We start from the raw sequence: 22,572 nt of genomic DNA on the forward strand, positions 1-22,572 counted from the left end.
GACATCGACTCTTCCTCGTCCCAACATCAACCATATTTTATCTGAAATGCGAGTCAAACTCCAAACAACTACAACTGTTTCCTATTTACCGTTATTTATAATTTCTAAAATTATTGTTCCAATCCTTTTTAAATTATCTTTTAACTATTAAGTATTCAGAAAAACAAATACAATATATGCTACACAATGATCAATAAATTAAGGCATGTTTGGTTCGCTGTATTGGATTAGAGGTGTATTGGATTAGAGGTGTAATGGAATAGAGGTGTAATAGCAAATCAACTGTTTGGTTGAATGTAATGGAATAGAGGCGTAATAGTAATTTTGTGTTTGGTTGAATGGAATAGTGGTGTAATAGCATAATGGAAAAAACTAAAATGACTAGAATACCCTTAGCATAAATTTGTTTTGGTAAATAATTATTGTTATTGTTATTTAAATTTTAATAAGATTATTAATATCAATAATAAATAATTTAATCATATTTAAACATAATTATTATTAAATATATTATAATTAAAATATATAATTTAATAAAATTCTTAATAATTAATATTCTTATATGAATTTACTCAAATCATAATATATGATACTATAAAATATAAATTAACATAATTATTATTAAATATATTATAATTAAAATATATAATTTAATAAAATTATTAATAATTAATATTCTTATATAATCTAATAAAACAATTAAGCAAAGATCCATTAAAACATGTTTTGAAGTTTGATACTACAATAGAGAATACAAACAAAAGAACGCATTTTTGAAGCATGCATACTTTTTGAAGCATATGAAATTACTGCAAGTTAGAGCATATGAAATTAAGCAAAGATCCATTAAAACATGTTTTGAAGTTTGATACTATAATAGAGAATACAAACAAAAGAACCCATTTTTGAAGCACGCATACTTTTTGAAGCATATGAAATTACTGCAAGTTAGAGCATATGAAATTAAGCAAAGATCCATTAAAACATGTTTTAAAGTTTGATACAATAGAGAAGACAAACAAAATAACCCATTTTTATTAGCTGACCAATAAGTCCATTGGATGATTTTACTCTATATTCTAGCCTAGTACTCATCCCCTTCATCTTCATCTCCTTCACCAGATTCCAAGTCCACTTCTTCATAATCTTTCTCAAGAGCAGCCAAGTCTTCTCTAGCTTCAGAAAACTCACCTTCCTCCATACCCTCACCGACATACCAATGCACAAATGCACGCTTTGCATACATCATATCAAACTTATGATCAATAGTATGGGCACCAAATTTGGTAGCCATAACCAAACCAGAATCAGATATGGAAACCATCTCCAGCAAAAATCAATGCAAACTAAAATTTCCTGAAAAAAATTTAATACATTAGACAAATCTTTGATCAACTCAAAGAACAAGAAGGTTAAAACGTGATATCAAGATGCCAATATTCTTTGTTTGCATATCTATCCAGTGCATAATTCAAAACAAATACTCTTCAATAGAAAATAGTAAAAACCATTTTTCTCAAATATATTAGACATATGAGAAAGAGGAGGGCAAACAACAATATAGGTTAAGAAATTCTAGATTGAAACACCAAAAAATTCTACATATGCTACAAAGAAATTCAACAACATTGAATTGTGAAAGACCAAAAAAATCAAAACACTTTGATAAGAAAGGGAGAAAACATTAAACTTTTCTGCAGTTCTATTTCTAACCCAAAAAATCATTAAGAAAGTGCTTGAATTTTCAGGAATCATATTAAAATGATACCCAGATATCCAAAAGGGAATAAGAGGATTTACAGAACATAGAAATACTCCCTATATGATCTAATGCAACAAGTCAATAGAAGGCAGCAATATTGTAGCTTATCAACCAAGAACCTCATTGAAAAAAAGAAAGAAGAAAAACTGAGTCCTTTTTAAATGTTTGAGGGTGTGTGACAAAAGAAAAAAGATACAGTGCAGAGATAAAGACTAGTATAGTAGGTAAGAAGGAAAATTTGATGAGAGAGAAAGTGAGAAGTTATACCAGCTTGAATAGATAGTATAGTCCATATAGGAGGATCAGCATAAGTCGTACTCCATGAACTTCCATTACCAAATTGATTGGGGAATTGGATTTTTCCTGCAATAATATCAAAATCGATTATATCAGGAAGAACTAGATAATATAACAGCTAAACATGAAAGACCATTACAGACAGAGTTAACTTGTAACTTATGCTACTCGGTTCACTCTTTCCTCTTCGTTTTTTCCGAGGGAAGTCAACAAACATGAACATGGCTAAAAGGCAACACTATTTCTACTATCAAAAGTAAACTCAAGCATTTTGTTGCCAAAAAGTTTTACATTTTCTAAATTTGTTTGCTTTTGTACCCAAATTCACTTTTTTTTTCTTTTTGGTTCCTAAAGCAAGTAAATAGCAGAAGTAACAAACACTGGTACATAATAAACAAAAAAATGATGAACAATTTGGGGAATAATCCAAATAATTAGCATTCTAATCTAAGAATTGGAACTCTCTCAAATTTAAAAGGATAATACGGGCTTGATCAGATTCAATGTAGCGTCACTGAATCAAAATTGAATTCAGGAAAAATAGCGAAATTAACAAAAATGATCACAAAAATTTAAAAATTGAGAAACATATTGGAAAGAGAAAACGGCAACGGAGTGGCGATAGCCATTGAAGTTGTTGGAGGAGAAACAGAAGTGAAGATGGAGTGGGAAGGGAGGCGAACTCTCCTTAGCAAACTAACGACAGCTTTACGTAGATACATCTTCTGCTTTTGCAGTACAGCGGTTTTCTACCCTCAATATTTTTTATGATTCTGAAATAAAAGAACACAAAAGAAACTGAAATAAAAATGACCCAATTATTTTTTATGATTCTCAAGAGCAAAAACAACCTCAATAGGCATAATTAAATCCAAATTAAAATAACATCCATGGAATTCAATACAACAGAAATTAAAGGAGAAACAAAAAGAACTTGGAACCTTGAAGAAGGTGCTGGGTAGGAGAAAACTGGAGAAAGCAAAGGAAGATGCCTACTGGAGAAAGCAAAGGAGAAAGCAAAGCAAAGGAAGAAAGCAAAGGAAGAAAGCAAAGGAGAAAGCAAAGAAAACAAAAGAAAAGAAAAGAAACAGAGGGAGCAAATCGGGCGAAACAGAAGAGGCAAAGGGAAACAGAAGAGGCAGAGGAGAAAGCAAAGAAAAGAAAAGAAACAGAGGGAGCAAATCGGGCGAAACAGAAGAGGCAAAGGGAAACAGAAGAGGCAGAGGGTAAAACAGGGAGGGTAAAGTGAAGCACTACCTAAACTGAGCAAAATGGACGGATTAGAAGTCGGTGAATTTCACCGATTAGGTCAGTAATGGTTTAGCCCCGTAATAGTAATACATTGAACCAAACAACGGATTAGAGGCGTAATAAGTGGGGCCCACTTATTAGTAATACATTGAACCAAACATGCTGTTAGTGTTGCTACTTACGTAGTCACAATGCCAGATGTCGAATGATAATTAAAAACTACACATTTCTCAATAATATAATTTTTATATGTTTGTAATAATGTCAGCAACTTTAAATTCAATTAAAACACTATCTTAAATTTCATGCACCATATTACATAGTAACATAATACTTGATTTATCCCTAATTTATATTAATTTATATAATACATAAAATTAAAGTAGAGCAGCTGCCAGGGTAATTTCTAAATCATGTTAACTCCACACTAATTTAATTGTAAAATTATTAAAATATCTTTATTTTAAAGGTAATTAATATTATAAGAATATTTTCATCTTTTATATTTCTATATAATCTTGAACTATTAAACGTGGAATCAAATTATTAAAGCACAAATAAACTAAAACTTGGACAATAATCAAAATGTTATCGCATAAACATTTTATGAACTGATTAACTGAACTAAAACTTATATATGACAACAACTTATGGTGGGATTCAAAAATCTAAACATTTAATTATATATGGTAGTTATCGAACCAAGGCACTTAAGACTAAGAGTCTCTATACCTTCACCAATTACGACAAGGCCTCATCGTTAATTAAAACCTTTGTTTTTTTTTAATATTATGTAATAATAGTTAAATTTCAGTTTTGATTTTTTTTATTCTCAAATTTGAGATTTAACCTTTATATTTTAATTTTTATATAATTTGATACCTCAATTTCTATAATGTCATTAGTTTGTCTAATACTTATTCTAATTAAAATATTAATATCAATTTTAAAATTTGTTGACACCATTAAAATTCTTGTTAAATTCAAATCGATTATAAAGTCATTTTTCTTTACAAGATTACAGTTAATTTTTTTATTTTAAAATGCCACACCAACATATTTAAGTGAAGAAATTTTAAAATGTCAACAATTGTACCTTAATTTTAAATTAAAAATAAAGAGATCAATTAAATTCTTAAAATAAAAATATAAAAATTAATTAAAATATATAAAAAAATATAAACACTAGGAACATATTTTTACCTCTAGATTTTTACTATACAATTTGGCTCAAAAAATAGTTATAAATACAAATATAAGCCGACCAACTATAATGTAGAGTATAAAGGTGATCATGAGCCGGGTCGGGCCGGGCCCAGACAAAATTTTAGGCTGATTTTTAAGGCCGGGCAAACCTAAAAATTTGTCCAAGCCCGGCCCGAAAGAAAATTGCTAATCCCGAACCCGGCCCAGCCCGGTCCATATTAAATTTTTTTAGCTTATTTCATTAAATACAAAATTTTAAAACAAATATTAAAACAAAAAACAAATAAAAAATGAGACTAAAACAATTCTTAAAACAATACACAAATTGAAAATATAATAAAAAGTGGTTTTATTAAAATTGAAACAAATTAGAACTAAAATAATAACCAAATTAATAATAAAAAAGTTTTACAATATCGAAAGATTATTAAAAACGACAACAGACAACATAAATTATGTTGAAACCAGAGCAAGTAGCACCAAAATAAAATAGTTGCAAAAGAACAATAAAACACCACCAAAACAGCATCAAGGTTTATGAAAAATATATTTGATTAAAAATAAAAAATATATATTTAATATATAATTCGGGCTGGGCTGGGTCGAGCCCGGGCTAAATTTTTTTACTCAAAACGGGCATCTTTTTTTACTCAAACTCATATTTTAGGAATATATTTTTACCCGAACCCTTTTAATTTTTAGGCGGGTCATTGGGCCGGGCCGGGTCAAGCAGCCCAACCCATAATCACCTCTAGTAGAGTCCATCTAATACAACGAACAACGGATGAAAAATTCAACAAAAACTGACACAAAACATGGACTTAAAATGAAAAAAAAACCTAATCATTACAATTAGGGACTCAAATCCAATCTGGGCCCAACCTTTTGTGAACAATTACAGACTCGAATCTAACCGGGGCCCAACCTTTTGCGAAGAATATGAATCTCATTGGGTAGTTAGATACAATTTTAGTGTGTCTTATCTCAAATTCTACAACGTGGCTAATAAGTAATGAGCACATGCTTATTGCCTCTAAGTAGTAAGTCCAGCGGCGAATGAAGTGGTCCACTTTCACTTCCTTCCAAATTTGTTTTGGTTCTCATTCTTGTCTTAAAACTTAATATTTCAGACCAAAAAAAATCTAACTCCACTTTCTGTCCATATTTTCTTATAACAAAAAGTTTATCTACTTTTCACGTTTTCTTTTTTCTAAAATATTTTATTTTGTTTCTCCTTTCGGCCCTCTCACCAAGAAAAAAGTGAAGCAAAGATGATCCATCTTTGTCAGTTTCAAAGCCCTCAGCCATGGTTGTTGTCTCCAACAATTTCCAAGTTCACTCAAACATCCTCTTCTACTAGGTACTTTTGTATCTTTTTCTTTGCTCTGAACATGCGTTATTGAAGTTGGGTTTCATTGAATTTCTGGTAATAATGCTTTACTGCTCGTCTTATGAACTTAAAACACTCCATTTTTTAAACCCTAAACTTACTTCAATTAGTTCATTCAGTTGTCCTTTAGTAGGGAGTGGGCTGAAGGTTAGTTCAATTGGTTTGTATCCAATTATCCTCCCCAAACTTAGTTTAATTGATTCAGACAAACCCTGTTTTTTTCTTTAATTCTTCAATGTTAATGGACTAATTCTCTATATAATTATGTATGCTGTTAAAGGTTTGGTTTTTGTTGGGGGGGGGTGTGCCTGTATGAGTTTTTGGTCTGCCAAGTTTGCTAACTCTCCGAAACATTGACATTATATATAACATGTTCTATGATGCTCAAACTCTTCAATTTTATGAATATATTTGACTGTTGTACGCTTTTAAACCTCTCTAAGGGCACTCATTATCGAAACCCGAATAATAACATTACAGTTTTCTAAAGTACATATATCACAGTAGCATGCATTATAGTTAAACTGAATACTCATGTCCTCCACATGGCCAGACACAAATATGGATATGACTCTCGAAGGACTCTTCAAATACATGGAAAACTTAGAAAATTAAACATACTTTTGTTGGACGCATCCATACTCGGGATTAACACCCCAACCCGAGTAACATAGCAAGTATTTTTACTGTTACACTTTCAAAAAGCTACAAAATGGTTGACCAGTTCTTGTAGCATGGCTGTGCCGGTTCTGCAAGTAGTGGATTCGAGGTTAAAACTGTTCCATCTAGACAAAATTGGTTTTTCTTCCCTTGTCTTTTTGCCTGATCAATTGGATAATTATTCAGCGTATCCAACATAGCATGTGGTCTCTGAAGTTTTGCCCTTTCTTTTTCAGTTTATGTAGTTGCCTTTTCTATCTTTTTTTTTTGTAGAACACACGGGATTAGAGGCTCGAAGAATATGATATTTTTCCGGAAATCAGTACTATGCAGCTTTTGGTTGAACAATTCTTCATCTAACAATGTGCATAAATTTGTAAACGGTGGAGGTGAGTCCAAGCCATCTGCATTAAGAGTTTGTCAAACTGATGGTTGTGCTTGGTCTTTATCTTTTGATGTTAACTGTGGAACTTTTATTGTTCTAATCACCCTTTGTTGAATATCTATCACATAGGTGAATAGTTAAATTTGGAATTTCAGATTTTTATGTCAAATGAGTATGCATAACATTTGTGGTCGGTTCGTAATTGTGCAAGCTAATCCTAGCTTGTTAGTGTTTGATAAGCTTATGTTTTACAGGCTCATAATTACACTTCGAGTTGTGTTTTCTAGTTTACATTTATGCCTATTCGCCTCATGTTTTGTTCCTTCGGAAAGTTAAGAATCATGATAGCTTTTCTCTTACAGGAAAATGGGAAGTTACTTGTAGAAAAGAAACATATAATTCAGAGTGCAGTTCAAATAACTCGAATGTTAAATTCTTTAGGATGGACTTACTGGATGGTTCTCAAGTAAGGATTAAATCTCGGATTCTACAAGTGTTAATATGAACATGCTTTCTTGATGTTGTAAATAGATGTGTTCTATCAATTTGTTGCAATGACTTAGAGTTATTATATATTTTTCTGTTTCCATTCTTTGAATATCTTCTGTATTAATAGATAGTTTTCATTATGAATGTTGCATGCATCTACCAGTTGATTGTTTGTTTTCTGTCTTTCTTTATTTTCTGGAGTGGAGCCAAGTGGAGCAATTTCCGGTACATGCTACCATAACATGACTCCGGTTTGGTTTTGAAAGTGTCTTCCTCTTTCCATCCATAATGATAATCCTCTTAAGTAAATAAAGGTGAAATAAAAGAAGAAAAACCCAATCAAGGAAGCTAATTTGGTATAAGGCAACTTGGTCTGGACTTGATCAGATATGAGCTTAACCATGCTTAATGACCCCTCTTGTTCAATAAACTAGTGACAGACTAACCACCCTACATGTGAAACTGATGGAATCATGCAACATGAGCATGTCTTGGAAGGTCATATTTCCATACCTATTTTCAAATATGTGTTCGACATGGATGTTGAACAAAAGTCCTTCAAGCAAAATGAAGAGTTAGAGCAACATAGTTGGAAGGACAAAAACAAATCAGAGTACTTGTTCAACTTTGGATTATGGATGTAAATGAGAGAAAACCGAAAGCAAGGAGATCGTTCTTGCCACATAAGATCTTTCTTCCCAAGAAAACGACTAAAGAAGTCTTCCGACAATTATTGCTATTCGGACTTATTACCATAATGCAATCTTGCTATTTACGGAATCATGTTGTGATGCTCGAAATTACCTTGTTCATTTGGCTGCTGTCATTGTAGTGGAAGCTTGCACTGGTAAACGTTCATTTATGGAATTATTTACAGAAAATGAATATTGAAGTCTCTGTTGACATTGTTTATTACAATATTCCGTACATCTTACAATAATGCAATTTTGCTATTTACTGAATTATTTGGTATTGTTCAAAATTACCTTGTGCATTTGGCTGCTGTCATTGAGTGGAAGCTTGCACTAGTAACTGTTCATTTACGGAAATATTTCTACATTACCTTTATTTGACTCATAGAACTTGCTGCTTTCTCATTCGTTTTCGATTCTTGGATGGTATAGCCATGACTTTACAACGTTTAATGGCCAAATTTTCTTGATTGTCATCACTGCAGCTGCAGGGTCATCAAGCTAAACCGATCAGGACTTTGTCGGCATTTTTCTTACTGAGACTAATCCAAATAGATTTTGCCAACACATTAATAAAGATGGTCCAAGACTTATTTCCACATCTATTTCGGAATTTGGCTGTTAGAAGCTTACCTCTTGCATGCATATCTAATTCCTTGAATAAACCGACGCCTCTTAACTTGAACATGTCCTTACCTTCGGTTCGAGATATTAGGTGGAATTTTTCTCGGATACTGTATTTATTCAACATTCAACTGGACAAAAATATTGCTACGTAAGTAAAATTTATCATCCTAGATCTTTTTTGGGTTTGATTTGCAGTCATGGTGCTTTTTGTTGTTTCCAATTATCAATTTCTATGGCCAGTGGCCAGACTTAGCAATAAGGCACTGTTATTGACCAAAAGTCTGATGGTGATCAGTGCAAAACTGCCTATTCTACAGTTAAGAATGATCAGTTTATGCAACATTACTCGGACATAGGTCATGCGTAGGTGACCCTCCTTAGCTATCTCACTCGAATTTGGGTGTAACTGTTGGACGTGGGTATGTTCAATTTTTTCAACACCGAAGACATGGTGTTAGGAGACTGTCAAATTAAGCTGTAGTATGATGTTTGGTTATTAATTATGACTGAGTAGTAATAAACAAAGTATGCTTCAAAGCCAATATTGACTGAATAGAATAAATTATGCCAAGCAACCAATCTTGATTCCGTGCTGCTCGAACTTGGGTGTAAGTGTCAGATACCTTAAAGTTTTCTATTCTTTTCCTGTGTATTCGGAGAGTTATAGAAAGGTTACATTTTCATCCTCATCTGGATATGTATCCGACATGGGTGTCGGACTTGGGTAAGAGTCGAAACAACATAGCTTTTGTTCCCATCTCGACCACATGGACTTATAGTTCAGAATTTATGTTATAAGATTGAGTAATTCACTTGTTTCCAACTTTTTGTAGGTTTCTTTTGGCTCTCCTTGTAGCATGCTTTTCATTCGTTGTTGTAGGTGGAATCCTCTTCTTCAGGTTTAGGTAATGTTCAATTAATCCTGATTTTTTAAATATTATTTTATATATAATTGTAGCATGTTATGGAAAATGCAATGTTAGGGTTTCTGAAGTTTTGTTATGTTTAATTTTGCTGCAATAACTTCTATACTTCGGACTATGTTCGCTTTTAGCCTCTCTTCATTCAGTTTTATAATCTGATCAGTACTAAAAAGAAACAAAAGAATAAAAGGAAATTATACCTGTTATATTGTAATATTGTTTGTCTTGACATGGTACTTGAAACTCCTATAGAGGATTTTTTGTGTGTGTGTGTGTGAAAATCATGCCAAAGGCAAGTTCAGTCAGGTTTTTTACTACAATTTTTGGGGTTGGGGTGAGGTGTATTGAGATAAAATCTGCTCACCCTGTCTCGGAATATTTACTAAAATGCTCATTTAATTTTTTTATACATATTATTTTATATATTTTACTTATAGTATCTAAGTCTTGTAAGACAACATATAATTGGTTTTGGATTGTTAAATTAGTATAACGCAGTATTATCAAAATTTTGGGGTGGAGCGGCATAGTACAGATTTTTTCTTTCTGGAGTCGGGGTTTGAGGGATAAAGTGTTAAATAAAATAAGTTTTGGGACAATTTAGGTATATTTACATAAAAACTGGGTCGTGAGAGGCGAGCCAAAAACACCCTGTCTGTCTCCATCCCTGCTTGAAACCAAGAATTTCTTCTACCATTATCACATCTTCTATTCATTTTAACTTCAATATATCTTGAATTTATCAAAGTTATAAGACTATGTGAAAGGTTGTATAATTGTAAGTATTTTTTGTGGTGAATGTTGTAATTAAGTTGTTTCTCATTGATTCGGCATCAGATTGTTCATCATTCTCCAACATTGTTGTATGTTCTAGCTGCCAATTTGCAACTCCATCGTGGAAAATAGCTACAATGCTACTTTTGTTTGCTAATCCGGTAGCTATGGCTTGAAAACCACAGGGGTAAATCACAATCTCTCGAGGATTGCTGCTGGGAGGCGTGGTCATGCCTTATTTCATCGTCATCCCATTTAAGAGTATGTGATCCATTATGAATCTAATCATTTGGTTGCTTTAAGATATGATCAAATATGTTTTGCCTGCGTGATTGCAAAATTGAATTCGAAAAACATATTCATGTATTGAACTACAGCTAAGAACGCGAACCGAACGTATTCTTGGCTTCATTCTTGCTATATGGGGGATATTATTTTACTCTCGGTTGTTAAGCACAATGACAGAACAATTCCGAGTAAGCACTTTGTCTATAGCAATTTTTACCTTCACGTCTTTTGTTTTTTTTTTTTTTTTTTGAGTGCTTGTATTATTTACTTAAGCTCATGGCATTTTGATTTTGGGCAACAGAACAACATGCAAAAACTCCGGGAAGGTGCACAAGTGCAAGTTTTGGAGAATGATCATATCATCATTTGTGGTGTAAACAGCCGTCTGGCTTTCATACTACAGCAGCTGAATAATTATCACAAATTTGCCGTGCGATTAGGTACTGCTACAGTCAGGTAAACTGTTATGCTGCTGCCTATGATACTCAGACTCAGGTCTGAGTGTCTGATACAACTATATGTCTGGCATGGGTAGTTTTATTTTTTTATAAAATATTCCAAATATTTGGAGAGTCCTTGGAAGGTCATATCTTGGTACTTATGTCCAAAGATTTGTTAAACACGAGTACTTTAAAAAAACGAAGAGTTGGAGCGACATAGACTGCCACTTTTTTTGTGTATGTTTGTGTAATTATCGGTTTCTACTTGTATAATGCTGTCATAGGAGGCAAAGAATTCTTCTTTTGGCGGATCTTCCAAGGAAGCAAATAGACAAGCTGGCGGACAACATTGCCAAGGATCTTATTCATATTGATATCCTTTCAAAGAGGTATAGGAATGATGTCCACTTCCCCCCTAATTTACAAACCCCAACTAGTTTCCCTTTTATAGTCATTCCCAGTCCCAGATAAAAATTTAGCTGTCATATCTTTTAACTTCAAGCTAATTACTCACTTCTTTGCTAAATCTGTAAACTTATGATCCTTTCTGGTTTTCACGAGATAAATAAAATTTCTAATTGTCTTAAGCTTCCATATTTTAAATATTAGTTCTACTTGTGCAGTTGTAGCCTTAGTTTGACGAAATCATTTGAAAGAGCAGCAGCTAATAAGGCACGCGCCATTATCATTCTTGCGACAAAAGGAGATCAGTAATACCTCTATCAACTTAAATGAAATATATTCTTTTGATGATCGTCTTTTGTTAGTGTTACATTATGTCATTTCCTATTACTCCAAGATTATTTTAACTCTTGAATGCTGCATGATGCAAAGTTTAGCCTTTTTTACCCGATAATTTGTTTAGCCGAATTTTACTTATAGTATTAGTTGTCAGATTACTAGTAGTTTCTAAATCAAACCTACACTGCAGTGATTGACCCTTAAACTCGGACTTGAGGGTTTGGAACTACGTTACACAGACTTGGACTTGTCAGATATGTTCAATTTTTCTAAATTTGAATGTATTTGAAGACTCTTTGGGGGGTTATATTCCCATACCTATGTCTGGATATGCAACAGATACTGGTACTTAAAAAAAAAAAAACTTTGGACTCGGAGTAACATAGGCTTTAAAAGCTATGAATGCCGGAAAAGTTGCACACTGCATTGAGGAATGAAGTTAAGATAATAGCTGTAGCAGAAGCTATTAAGCTCTGCCTCTGCTATGCTAGTTTCTAGCAGATTCTTTTGCATGTTTGTTTTTAATTGGTGCATAATACAGACACCTTCTTCAGGGGAAATTTAGTGACTACGGTTCCTTAACTGATTAGGTATGGAGTTGATACAGATGCGTTTCTCTCCGTACTAGCACTTCAACCTATTCCCAAGATGGAATCCATTCCCACGATTGTCGAGGTCTGCACATTTGCATCACCATAGGATCAAAATATTATTCTACTAAGATAAATCGAGTTTAATTTGGCATTTTTTTCCCCTGATGCAGGTTTCAAATTCCAATACATGTGAGCTCTTGAAGTCAATCTCCGGACTGAAAGTAGAGCCAGTGGAAAATGTTTCTTCTAAACTATTTGCTCAATGTTCTCGGCAAAAGGGGCTCATAAAGATCTACAGGCACTTGCTTAATTACCAAAGTATGATATGAGTTCTTGTTGAGAACTTCTATTTTCCTGATGTCCGAAAGACAATTAAAGTGTAAATATTAAAATTCCCTGTTTATTGCTGCTTTTAAATAATCTGGGATGGTTGTAAATCTAGATACCTTTTAAAACTAGGTAGTTCTTATTCTTGGTCAATAAAACTGTATGAGTGTTGGGTTTGAGTGTTGGATAGATAATGTGACCAAGATGGGGTATGTGCAATATTTAAGTCTTTCCATGTCTCTGGAGGGTCATATCTATGTGCCCATGTTTAAAAATGTATCAGACAATGTGTCAAATACGGATACTTAAAAAACAATAGAGTCGGAAGAACATAGGCTTGACCTACAAAATGTTGTCATTTCTAATAGTTTCTTCTCTTAGGGTCTTTTCTATCGGTAAATGAAACTCTATGGGTCCATTTCTTGTTCTTGTCATAGATTTCTACTCGAAAACTAATTATATCATGATATTGCAGAAAATGTATTCAGTCTTCACCATTTTCCGAGTCTAACCGGGTTGACATATAGACAAATACGACAAGGGTTTCAAGAGGTAATGCTTTATGCTAAAACTCAGTATTTGTTGGTATGAAGAACTTCCATGCTATTGTCTTATGGTGGTTTCTTTTCAGGCAGTTGTTTGTGGTCTTTATCGGAATGGTAGGATATACTTCCACCCTGGAGATGATGAAGTTCTTCAGGAAATGGACAAAGTATGTAGACTATATGACTTTTCAAACTTCCATCTTGATATGTAACTTTTTTAAGCTAGTTCCATAATTCGGCATCATAAAATGTTATTGTACAAAAAATGTCAAGTTCTTGGGGACACTATTTAGAAGAGGAAATAACCATTTTAATTCAAGAATATCTTGCTTGCTACACAAATATTGACTTTTCTAACAAACATACTGATAGTTCGAGTCTTGTAAACTTGAGTAAATCATTTAAAGTTTTCCATACTTATGAATGTATGCAACTATAGATAGTCTCACGATCTACTTGCGTCCTATGTTGCTCTGGTTTTTCCTTTTTCTTTTAAGTACTTGTGTCTGACACCTAGTCTGAGGCTTATCTAGACATGGGTATGAAGATATGATCTTTCAATAACCCTCCAAATACACGCCCATCATGGAAAAAATTGAACATACCTTTATCCGACACATCTCCGGGTCCAAGTAATGTAGCTTGTGTCCATTTCTTAACTTGGAGTAGTAATACAAGTACTTACCAAGATTTTGTTTGGAAAAAATTGCTTTTCCGAAATTTCAGGTCCATGCACCCTTCCTAATGCATTTCTCTTTTATTCATGCAGGTATTGTTAATTGCCCCTATTAACAGGACAGCAAAACAACAACTTGTAACCAACATGCAAAAAGCTTCAGAAGTTTCGAGAAATAATGCGGAGACCCAAACTCATGCTTTAGAATTGAGAAAAGAACGAATGTTAAATATCGTGAAACGTACCAAGAAACGAGGATCAAAGGTATGTTTCCCAAAGAGATAAGTTCGGTAACTGATAGCATCTATTAAATGCTTCAAAAGACCAGTTATATGTTCTTTTGGTTTCGAAGTAGGCATCAGACCAAAGACTAGGTCCCAAAGAATGCATACTTTTGCTTGGGTGGCGACCAGATGTTGTTCAAATGATTGAAGAGTACGATAATTATCTCGGACTGGGAAGCATTGTGGTATGCTTTTATCTTCTTTTTCAGATTTTAACCGTCACGATTCCATAGTATCTTGTCTTGGAATTGGATGCTTTTTCTTCTTCCTGACATGTTATTTCTTCAACCTTAACACTTGATGAAAAGCAACTCCGATACATTTGCATCAGTTAAGTGTTAGATAATTTGTGTCGATACGCAATTTACAGGAAATATTATCAGACGTACCGTTAGAAGAAAGGAAGAAGGCAAGCTCCATGTCTGGTCAAAGAAAACTAAAAAATGTCGAGGTTATCCATAGGGTACGATCTTGTTCAGTCGATCATGTTGAACTTCTCAAGGTTTCTGCCTAATCTATTGTTTCATTTTTGTGCACTGCAGATCGGGAACCCAATGAACTATGATAACTTAGAGGAAACCATAATGGATATACAAAATTCTCACAAGAAAGGGGGTCATATTCCTTTTTCTATTCTTGTGATTTCCGATAGAGAATGGCTTCTCGGAGGTAATAATCTATGTTAAGTTCTTCATTTTTCTTAAAGTATGGGATATGATCTAAAAAAAAATTGAACATATTTGTGTCGGACATGTACTCATATCCAACACTCCCGCTGATGTCTGAGTAACAGAAGTAATGGTAACTGATAGAGAATATTTCTGTTGGTAATCTTCCAGCTAAGTATTTTTCTTTTCAGATCCATCGAGGGCAGACAAGCAATCTGCGTACTCACTTCTTCTTGCAGAAAACATTTGCAACAAACTTGGAGTGACTGTACGTTTCATTCGATATAATGATAATGTCATTGTCGTGAACTTTTGATTTCCGAGTTAAACTCAAGTATTAAGAGGATTGATTGTTCACCAGGTCCAAAATCTAGTTGCGGAGATTGGCGACTCAAAATTGGGCAAACAAGTAACACATTTAAGCGATTTAAGAATTTCTTATAATATGATCATCGATTTTTTAAGGTTTTGCACATATGGTTGATATCCCTCCAAACCCGCAGATTACAAGATTCAAGCCAACCTTGACGTACATCGCAGCAGAGGAAGTGATGAGTCTCGTAACAGCTCAAGGTCTCAAAGTTATATTGCTATAGCAGTATTTTACATTCGATGTGCTGTCTTGAGCAATGACTGTTTTGTGCATTGCAGTGGCCGAACACAGCGAACTGAATGAGGTTTGGAAAGACATTTTGAATGCTGAAGGCGATGAAATATACATAAAGGTATTGAGTTCGGAACATGTTTGACATGGGGATATTCAATTTTTTTTCTAAGTCCTATTTGGAAGATCTTTGGAAGGTTATATTCTTACGTTCATGTCCGAATATATATCGGGTATTGGTACTTCAAGAAAAACTAAAAGTTGGGAGTAACTCTCTTATTTTGTTGGTAAGGCACTGGAATTCTGTTACCCTTTTAGGCTAGTTACTCAGACTTTTCATTGTTTTTAAGTTTTTGTGTTTGAGATTTATAATTGAGACATATTTGGACATGGATATGGTATTATGATCCTCCAAATATATGAAAACTTCAAAAAAAACTGAGTATACTTGTTTTGGGATCGGTAACGCATCTTATTTGTCAGTATAGTGATAGAATCACCTTTTTCGTGTGGTAATCCAGCATTTCTTGATGTCGTAGGTTACTTGACTATGTTTCTTGACAGGATATTGGCCTCTACATGAAAGAAGGGGAGAACCCGTCCTTCATGGAGCTATCGGAAAGGGCATGTTTGCGGCGAGAAGTTGCCATCGGATATATAAAGAACAACAAGAAGGTACAGTACACATCTGCTCGGCTATGTTAATCTAGACTTGAGATCAGTGTCTGATACTACGTTCTAAACAAGACACCTAGGCTCACAAGCTTCTTAGGTATGATTTGAAAGAAAGACAAAAAGTTAAACCTCAGATCAATCATTGTCGATTCTAACTCGAGGTTGAGCAGTTGAGTGAGCTGAATTCAAGTATCTAATGCTCGACTCCAGTAGCTTGTGAGCTTAATTGAGTTTTTTTCATTCTTATTTGAAAAAAACTCGGGTAGAACTCGATCTCAAGTGTAAAAAATCAAGTTTGATGTCGAGCATAGATACGAATACTTTTAAGAAAAATAAAAAAGTCTGACTAACGCAGCTGCTAACCCAGATTTTTTTTAGTAGCTAATACATGATTTTGTTAGAAATGCAGGTCATAAATCCAAATCCTAAAACAGAACCTTTGTCCTTTGAAATGACGGATTCGTTAATAGTGATATCGGAGCTTGAAGGAGAGCAACCTATTGTTGTTTAGACTTTACCCATTTTGTTGTTTAAAATTTCAGTAGTTCATGTATTTCCAATAAATTTTATGGTGTCGGCTTCATAACTCTGTGCATGGCTGAGTTGAATAGGAGATGACAGAAATTAGCCAAAAGGTAAGTATTTTGAAAATTCATGCTCTACCCATTCGAGAATTCGACACTCTTTTCTGAACTGAATCGGCATATCAGTTAGGAATAAGGGTTGGATTGGTTGACCTAAAAATCGGTTGAACCAGTTGATTCGGTAGTTTTTAATTTTCAAATTTTTTTAATAATTTATCTAATTGAACTAGTTGGACCGGTTAAACCGGTTGAATTAGGAACTTGTGGTTTGAACGATTTGACACCGATTCAATTATGAGAACTTTGGAAGAGCTGGTAAAAATCAATTCAATTGTTAAAAATAGAATTAAATGATTATTATGATAATCAAGTTCTTAGATTTGAATTTTTAATTATTTAGGATGTTTAGAATTCTAATTTTGTAGATATGATATTAGAGTGTAATTATATTGTAATTTTTATATAATATTTGTTAGTATAAATTGTAATTATAAAATAATATAATTTTAAATTCTAAAAAGATATTAATTATTATAAAAGTTATTAATAACACTGAGAGAAAAAAATGTAAATGTTATAAAATAAAAAGAGATAGAGAAACAACAAAGAAAATATGAGAAGCAATAAAGAATGTATTTTATTGATCAATGGGATGATTATAATGTTTCATTAGAATCTTTATTTATAGGCATAAGAAGTATAAAATAAGTAAATATCTAATTCTAATAACTATTAGAATTTAAAGTACATCAAAATTTTATATTGATTATGATGGACATCCTTAACACTCCCCATTGGATGTCAATTAGTAGATAATGTGCCTTGTTAAAATTTTATTAGGAAAAATCATGTGGGATAAAAACCTAAGAATACACAATCTTCTATTATAAGCTATCTAATTAAAATTTTTTACCAGAAAAACTCAATGAGGCAAAACCTTGGTTAAAGATAAAAGAGTACAACTTGTTTTAAACTCCCCCTAATGGCAATATTATATTGCATCTTTGAGTTGACACATTCCAATCTTGTATAATAGTCTTTCAAATGTTGAAGTTGGTAATGTCTTAATAAAAAAATATGTTAAATTATCACTAGAACGAATTTGTTAAACATTTATATCGCCTCTTTTCTCAAGATCATGGGTGAAGAATAATTTTGGTGAAATATGTTTCATTCTATTAGCTTTGATGTAACCACCCTTCAATTGAGCTATACATGCTACATTATTTTCATATAAGATAGTTGACATCTTTTCCTATAAAGGCAAATCACATATCTTCTGGATATGTTGAGTTAATAACATTAGCTAAAGACACTCTCGACTTGCCTCATGCATTGCAATTATTTCTGCATGATTTGAAGAAGCGGTAGGTAATATTTGATTTGTTGAACACCATGATATGGCAGTACCCTCACATGTAAATAAATATCTTGTTTGAGATCAACCTTTATGTGGATCTGATAAGTATCCAACATCAGCATAACCGACTAATAGGGATTTTGAATCATTTGAATAAAATAACTTCATATCAATGGTCACTCTAAATACATGTCTAATTTCATTCCAATGTCTACGTATTGGAGAAGAACTAAATCTTCCTAACAAGTTTACAGCGAAAGCTATATCAGGTCTTGTGTTGTCGGTAAGATACATCAATGTCCCTATGGCACTTAGATATGGTATTTCAAGACCAAGAAATTCTTCATCATTCTCGTAAGGACGAAATTGATCTTTATTCACAACTAATGATCGTACAACCATCGAAGTACTCAATGGGTGCGCTTTATCCACGTAAAATTTCTTTAATATCTTTTCTATATAAGCTTATTGATGAATATGAATTCCATCTTTTAAATGCTCGATTTGTAAGTCAAGGCAAAGTTTTGTTTTCCAAAATCTTTCATCTCAAATTCTTTTTTTAAACAATTTATTGTATTTTGAAACTCTTCAAGAGTTTCAATAATATTTAGATCATCAACATAAATAGCAATTATAACAAAATCTGATCCGAGCCTTTTTATAAAGACACATAGACAAATTGGATCGTTTTTGTAACCTTCTTTTAACAAGTATTCACTAAGACGATTGTACCACCTACGTCCATATTGTTTTAATCCATATAAACTTTTCTTTAATCTAATTGAGCAATTTTCCCGATAAACTTTATATACTTCTGGGATTTTCATATAAATTTCACTATCAAGTGTACCATATAAATAGGCTGTAATAACATCCATTAAATGCATATCAAGTTTTTCAAGTACTGCCAGACTAATAAGATATCTAAATGTGATTGCATCCACCACAATAGAATATGTCTCTTCATAATCAATGTCGAGCAATATGTCTCTTCATAATCAATGTCGAGCCTTTGCGAAAATCCTTATGCTACAAGTCGTGCTTTATATCTTACGACTTATTCTTTTTTCATTTCATTTTTGCAAAAATACCCATTTATATCCTACCAGTTTTACACCTTTAGGTGTTTGGACTACATGTCCAAAATCTTCATGTTTAGAAAGTGAATTCAATTATGCTTGAATTGCATCTTTCCATTTTGGTCAATCTTTTCTATTTTTACATTCCTTGCTAGATTTAGGCTCAGGATCTTCATTTTTTATTATTACTTCAATAGCAATATTATAAGCAAAATTATTGTCTACAACTATATTATTTTTTTCGGTTCCATATTTTTCTCATATTGACATAACTTATCAAGATCTCTTTATTTTCATCATTTTCATTTTCACTTTTAGGTACCTGAATCTCTTTTTGAGTTTTATAATTAGTTATGTCATGGGTCTCTTTGAGGAACCCCTGCCTTCACTATAAGACCATCTTGAATGCTTGCTTCTTTTCTTTTACGAGGATTTTTATCTTTGGAACCGACCGGTCTTCCATGCTTCAGGCATGAACTATTTTATTTTGCACTAACAGTTTGCCCTATTAGGATATCAATTCGTATTGGAGCATTTTCAGCTGGTATGTGAGATTTAATGAATCTGGCAGTTGATTTATAAAATAAATTATCTGTTGAACTTCTGGTTCACATTACTTTGTACGAGGATCTTAGACATTGATAATTCATTTCAAGTACTTTATTAATCCAGCTTTTTATTCTCTCCCCCTAATATTGGGAAAATTGACAACTCATGTTACAACTAAATCTCGAATTAATAGCTCAAAAATATTATAAGGAGACTCATATAAATATACATTCTCAATCTCTTATGATGACCCATATTTGTGCGTTGTGGTGGAGCAATTGGAACATATACTGCACATCCAAAAATTGTAAGATGAGAAATATTTTACTTTTGACCAAAAATCAATTGTAATGGGGAGTATTTATAATTTATTGGCTTGATGCATACAACATGTAAAACAATACAATTTCATGCTGAAGTAGGAAATTTTGTTCTCATAAGTAATGGTTTAGCTATTAGTTGGAGGCATTTGATAAATGATTTAGCTATATCGTTTTATGTGTGAACGTGAGCTACAGGATGTTCAACTTTTATCCCTATTGACATACACTAATTATTGAAAGCTTGGGGTATAAACTCACCAACATAAGCCCGATGAATTGTTTTAATTGCATAATCTGAAATTAATCATTTAAACAAGCAATCTTGCAAACGACAGGTTGCGAGTTGATAACGCATATGATTATTTTGTAGATGCATCTATCAAAATCATATAATGTCAAAATCATTCACCATAATGTCAAAATCATCCACATGGTGGATGAATGGGCCCATATTCATTTCAGAAATGCAAAACATTAAATCTTAACTTTAACCAGTGAATTTGTAATAATCAATTATCATTTAGAACAAGCAACACATGAGAATTCTTTAAATTAAAGAATCTTCTGGTTCTTTAATAAATGCCTATATGAATTCTCAATTAATTTTCGCATCATATATGATCTAGGATGGTCTAATTGGTCATGCCAAATAGTAAATGTATTTGTATCGGTAAACTTGATTTATTTAATCATATTTTTCAATTTTACTAATAATGTAAATATAAATATTGACAGTTAATAATTTTATTGTTATTCTTTTATTTTGTATTCACATATAAGCAATATTGTGACATTTACTTTTGGAAATGTCTACATCAATGTGAAGTTCATAATATTATTAACTCAATAAATAAAATATAATTTGCAAACAATTATTTGCAATATTTACTTGTGGAATATGCTAAAATCTTCAAATTTTTTTACCACAATTTTCTTGTTTTCATTATTATTCTTTTCTAGTGGTTAAAAGTACCACTATTATAACCATCTTGATAACGGTTATTAGTACGTCTCCAACCACATTCTCAATTACAACAACAATTATGATCTCTATATTTTCATTTTCATAATTGTTATGTATCGCTACATTCACTTGATGAATGAAGCAAAACTAGTGGGAAAAATTTCATAATTTTTCATTAGTAATTTATTATTTTGCTTAGCCACTAGAAGGTATGAGATCGTTCAAAATACTTTTAAAGTCATATTGTGTAATGTTTTCCTGTGGGGAATATATATAATACAAATACATGAGTATCTCATGTTATTTCTATATATGATTTTAATGTAAAACACATAAATATTTTATTCAACATATCTTCTTGATCTGAAAAATAATATTATATTTTACAAAATTTTGCATCACAATAAAGTAAAATATTAGCTCTTAAAGAGCTTCTTTTTTTATAGTTTGATGCAATATTAGGTCTTCAGAGCATATAATCATTTTATTATATAACCTTAATGAATGTTTAATTTATTTTAAATAATATACGTTTTGTAATTCTTTTTAACATGAATGATAAAAAATTTATGATCTTCTAAAATTTTATTTATTCATATAGAATGAATATGTATAAATAAAATATATATTAAACATAACAAATAATAAATTCATGTTACTAATAAATCATTATGGTTAGATAATATATATTTTATATATCATAACACAAAAATACAAAAGATTATAATGTCAAATTAAAATAACTTTACAACCATAAAGGTTTAAACATAAACATTTTCTAACTTCCACCTCTTATGATATAATTTCATTTCAAATTTTACAATGATATGAAATTATCACGATGTGGTGAATATCCCAAAGTTCATAACAAATATTTCTACTCGCATTAGTAATAATCATATGTTTTAATAAAATAAAAATTAAACCAATCAATTCTATTAATAGAAATATTTATCTCCACATAAAATCTCAATAACTAAATGCGTGAAGTGTTTTATAAATTCATAAAGATACGGATAGTAAATTATATAAATTGAACTTTTAATAGAAATCAAATCAAATTTCAAAAGAAGTTGATTAGATTGACTTACGTTACTATGAATGAGAAGTAGTGATTATAAACATCCTTTGTAATGAATAGAAAGAGATCATCTCCAAGCAAATATCAAAAGCAAACTTTGAGAGTGGATCTTATTTCTCAATTTCATGTAGATAACAATATCAAATCTTTAACCATCCTTAAGAACAAAAAGTAAAATAAATTAATCAAAACAATGATAACGTATAATGAAAGAAGAATGAAAAATATTTTTATGTGGAAACTTCCTGTAAAAACTATACATCTTGCCGTCAAAGATATTGGAAATCATAGAGGATAAATTTGATCATCGGTAAAAGAAACTATCACTTTAAGCA

General features: G+C 32.0%; 1 protein-coding gene across 4 annotated transcripts; it reads left to right on the forward strand.

Annotated features, from left to right (window-relative positions):
* Positions 1–5,653: 5,653 nt before the first annotated feature.
* LOC105798784 (putative ion channel POLLUX-like 2) lies at positions 5,654–17,102 on the forward strand. Of its 4 annotated transcripts, none has more exons than XM_052620837.1 (24): positions 5,654–5,876; positions 6,840–6,955; positions 7,314–7,417; positions 8,618–8,907; positions 9,593–9,664; positions 10,642–10,717; positions 10,834–10,932; positions 11,046–11,200; positions 11,469–11,573; positions 11,808–11,894; positions 12,516–12,600; positions 12,689–12,836; positions 13,321–13,397; positions 13,477–13,557; positions 14,160–14,330; positions 14,422–14,535; positions 14,721–14,813; positions 14,893–15,019; positions 15,210–15,286; positions 15,380–15,427; positions 15,522–15,591; positions 15,670–15,743; positions 16,187–16,297; positions 16,699–17,102. In XM_052620837.1, exons 1-24 carry the CDS (start codon positions 5,788–5,790, stop codon positions 16,711–16,713), a joined length of 2,484 nt encoding a protein of 827 aa, XP_052476797.1. In that variant the 5' UTR covers positions 5,654–5,787; the 3' UTR covers positions 16,714–17,102. The 4 variants fall into 4 exon arrangements, with proteins under 4 accessions (XP_052476797.1, XP_012484449.1, XP_052476798.1 ...); XM_012628995.2 differs by having other exon boundaries at positions 5,655–5,876; positions 16,707–17,102; XM_052620838.1 differs by lacking the exons at positions 5,654–5,876; positions 7,314–7,417 and having other exon boundaries at positions 16,707–17,102.
* Positions 17,103–22,572: the final 5,470 nt, after the last annotated feature.

The sequence above is a fragment of the Gossypium raimondii genome, chromosome 9 (genome assembly GCF_025698545.1).
Source record: "Gossypium raimondii isolate GPD5lz chromosome 9, ASM2569854v1, whole genome shotgun sequence".
Classification (NCBI taxonomy): domain Eukaryota; kingdom Viridiplantae; phylum Streptophyta; class Magnoliopsida; order Malvales; family Malvaceae; genus Gossypium; species Gossypium raimondii.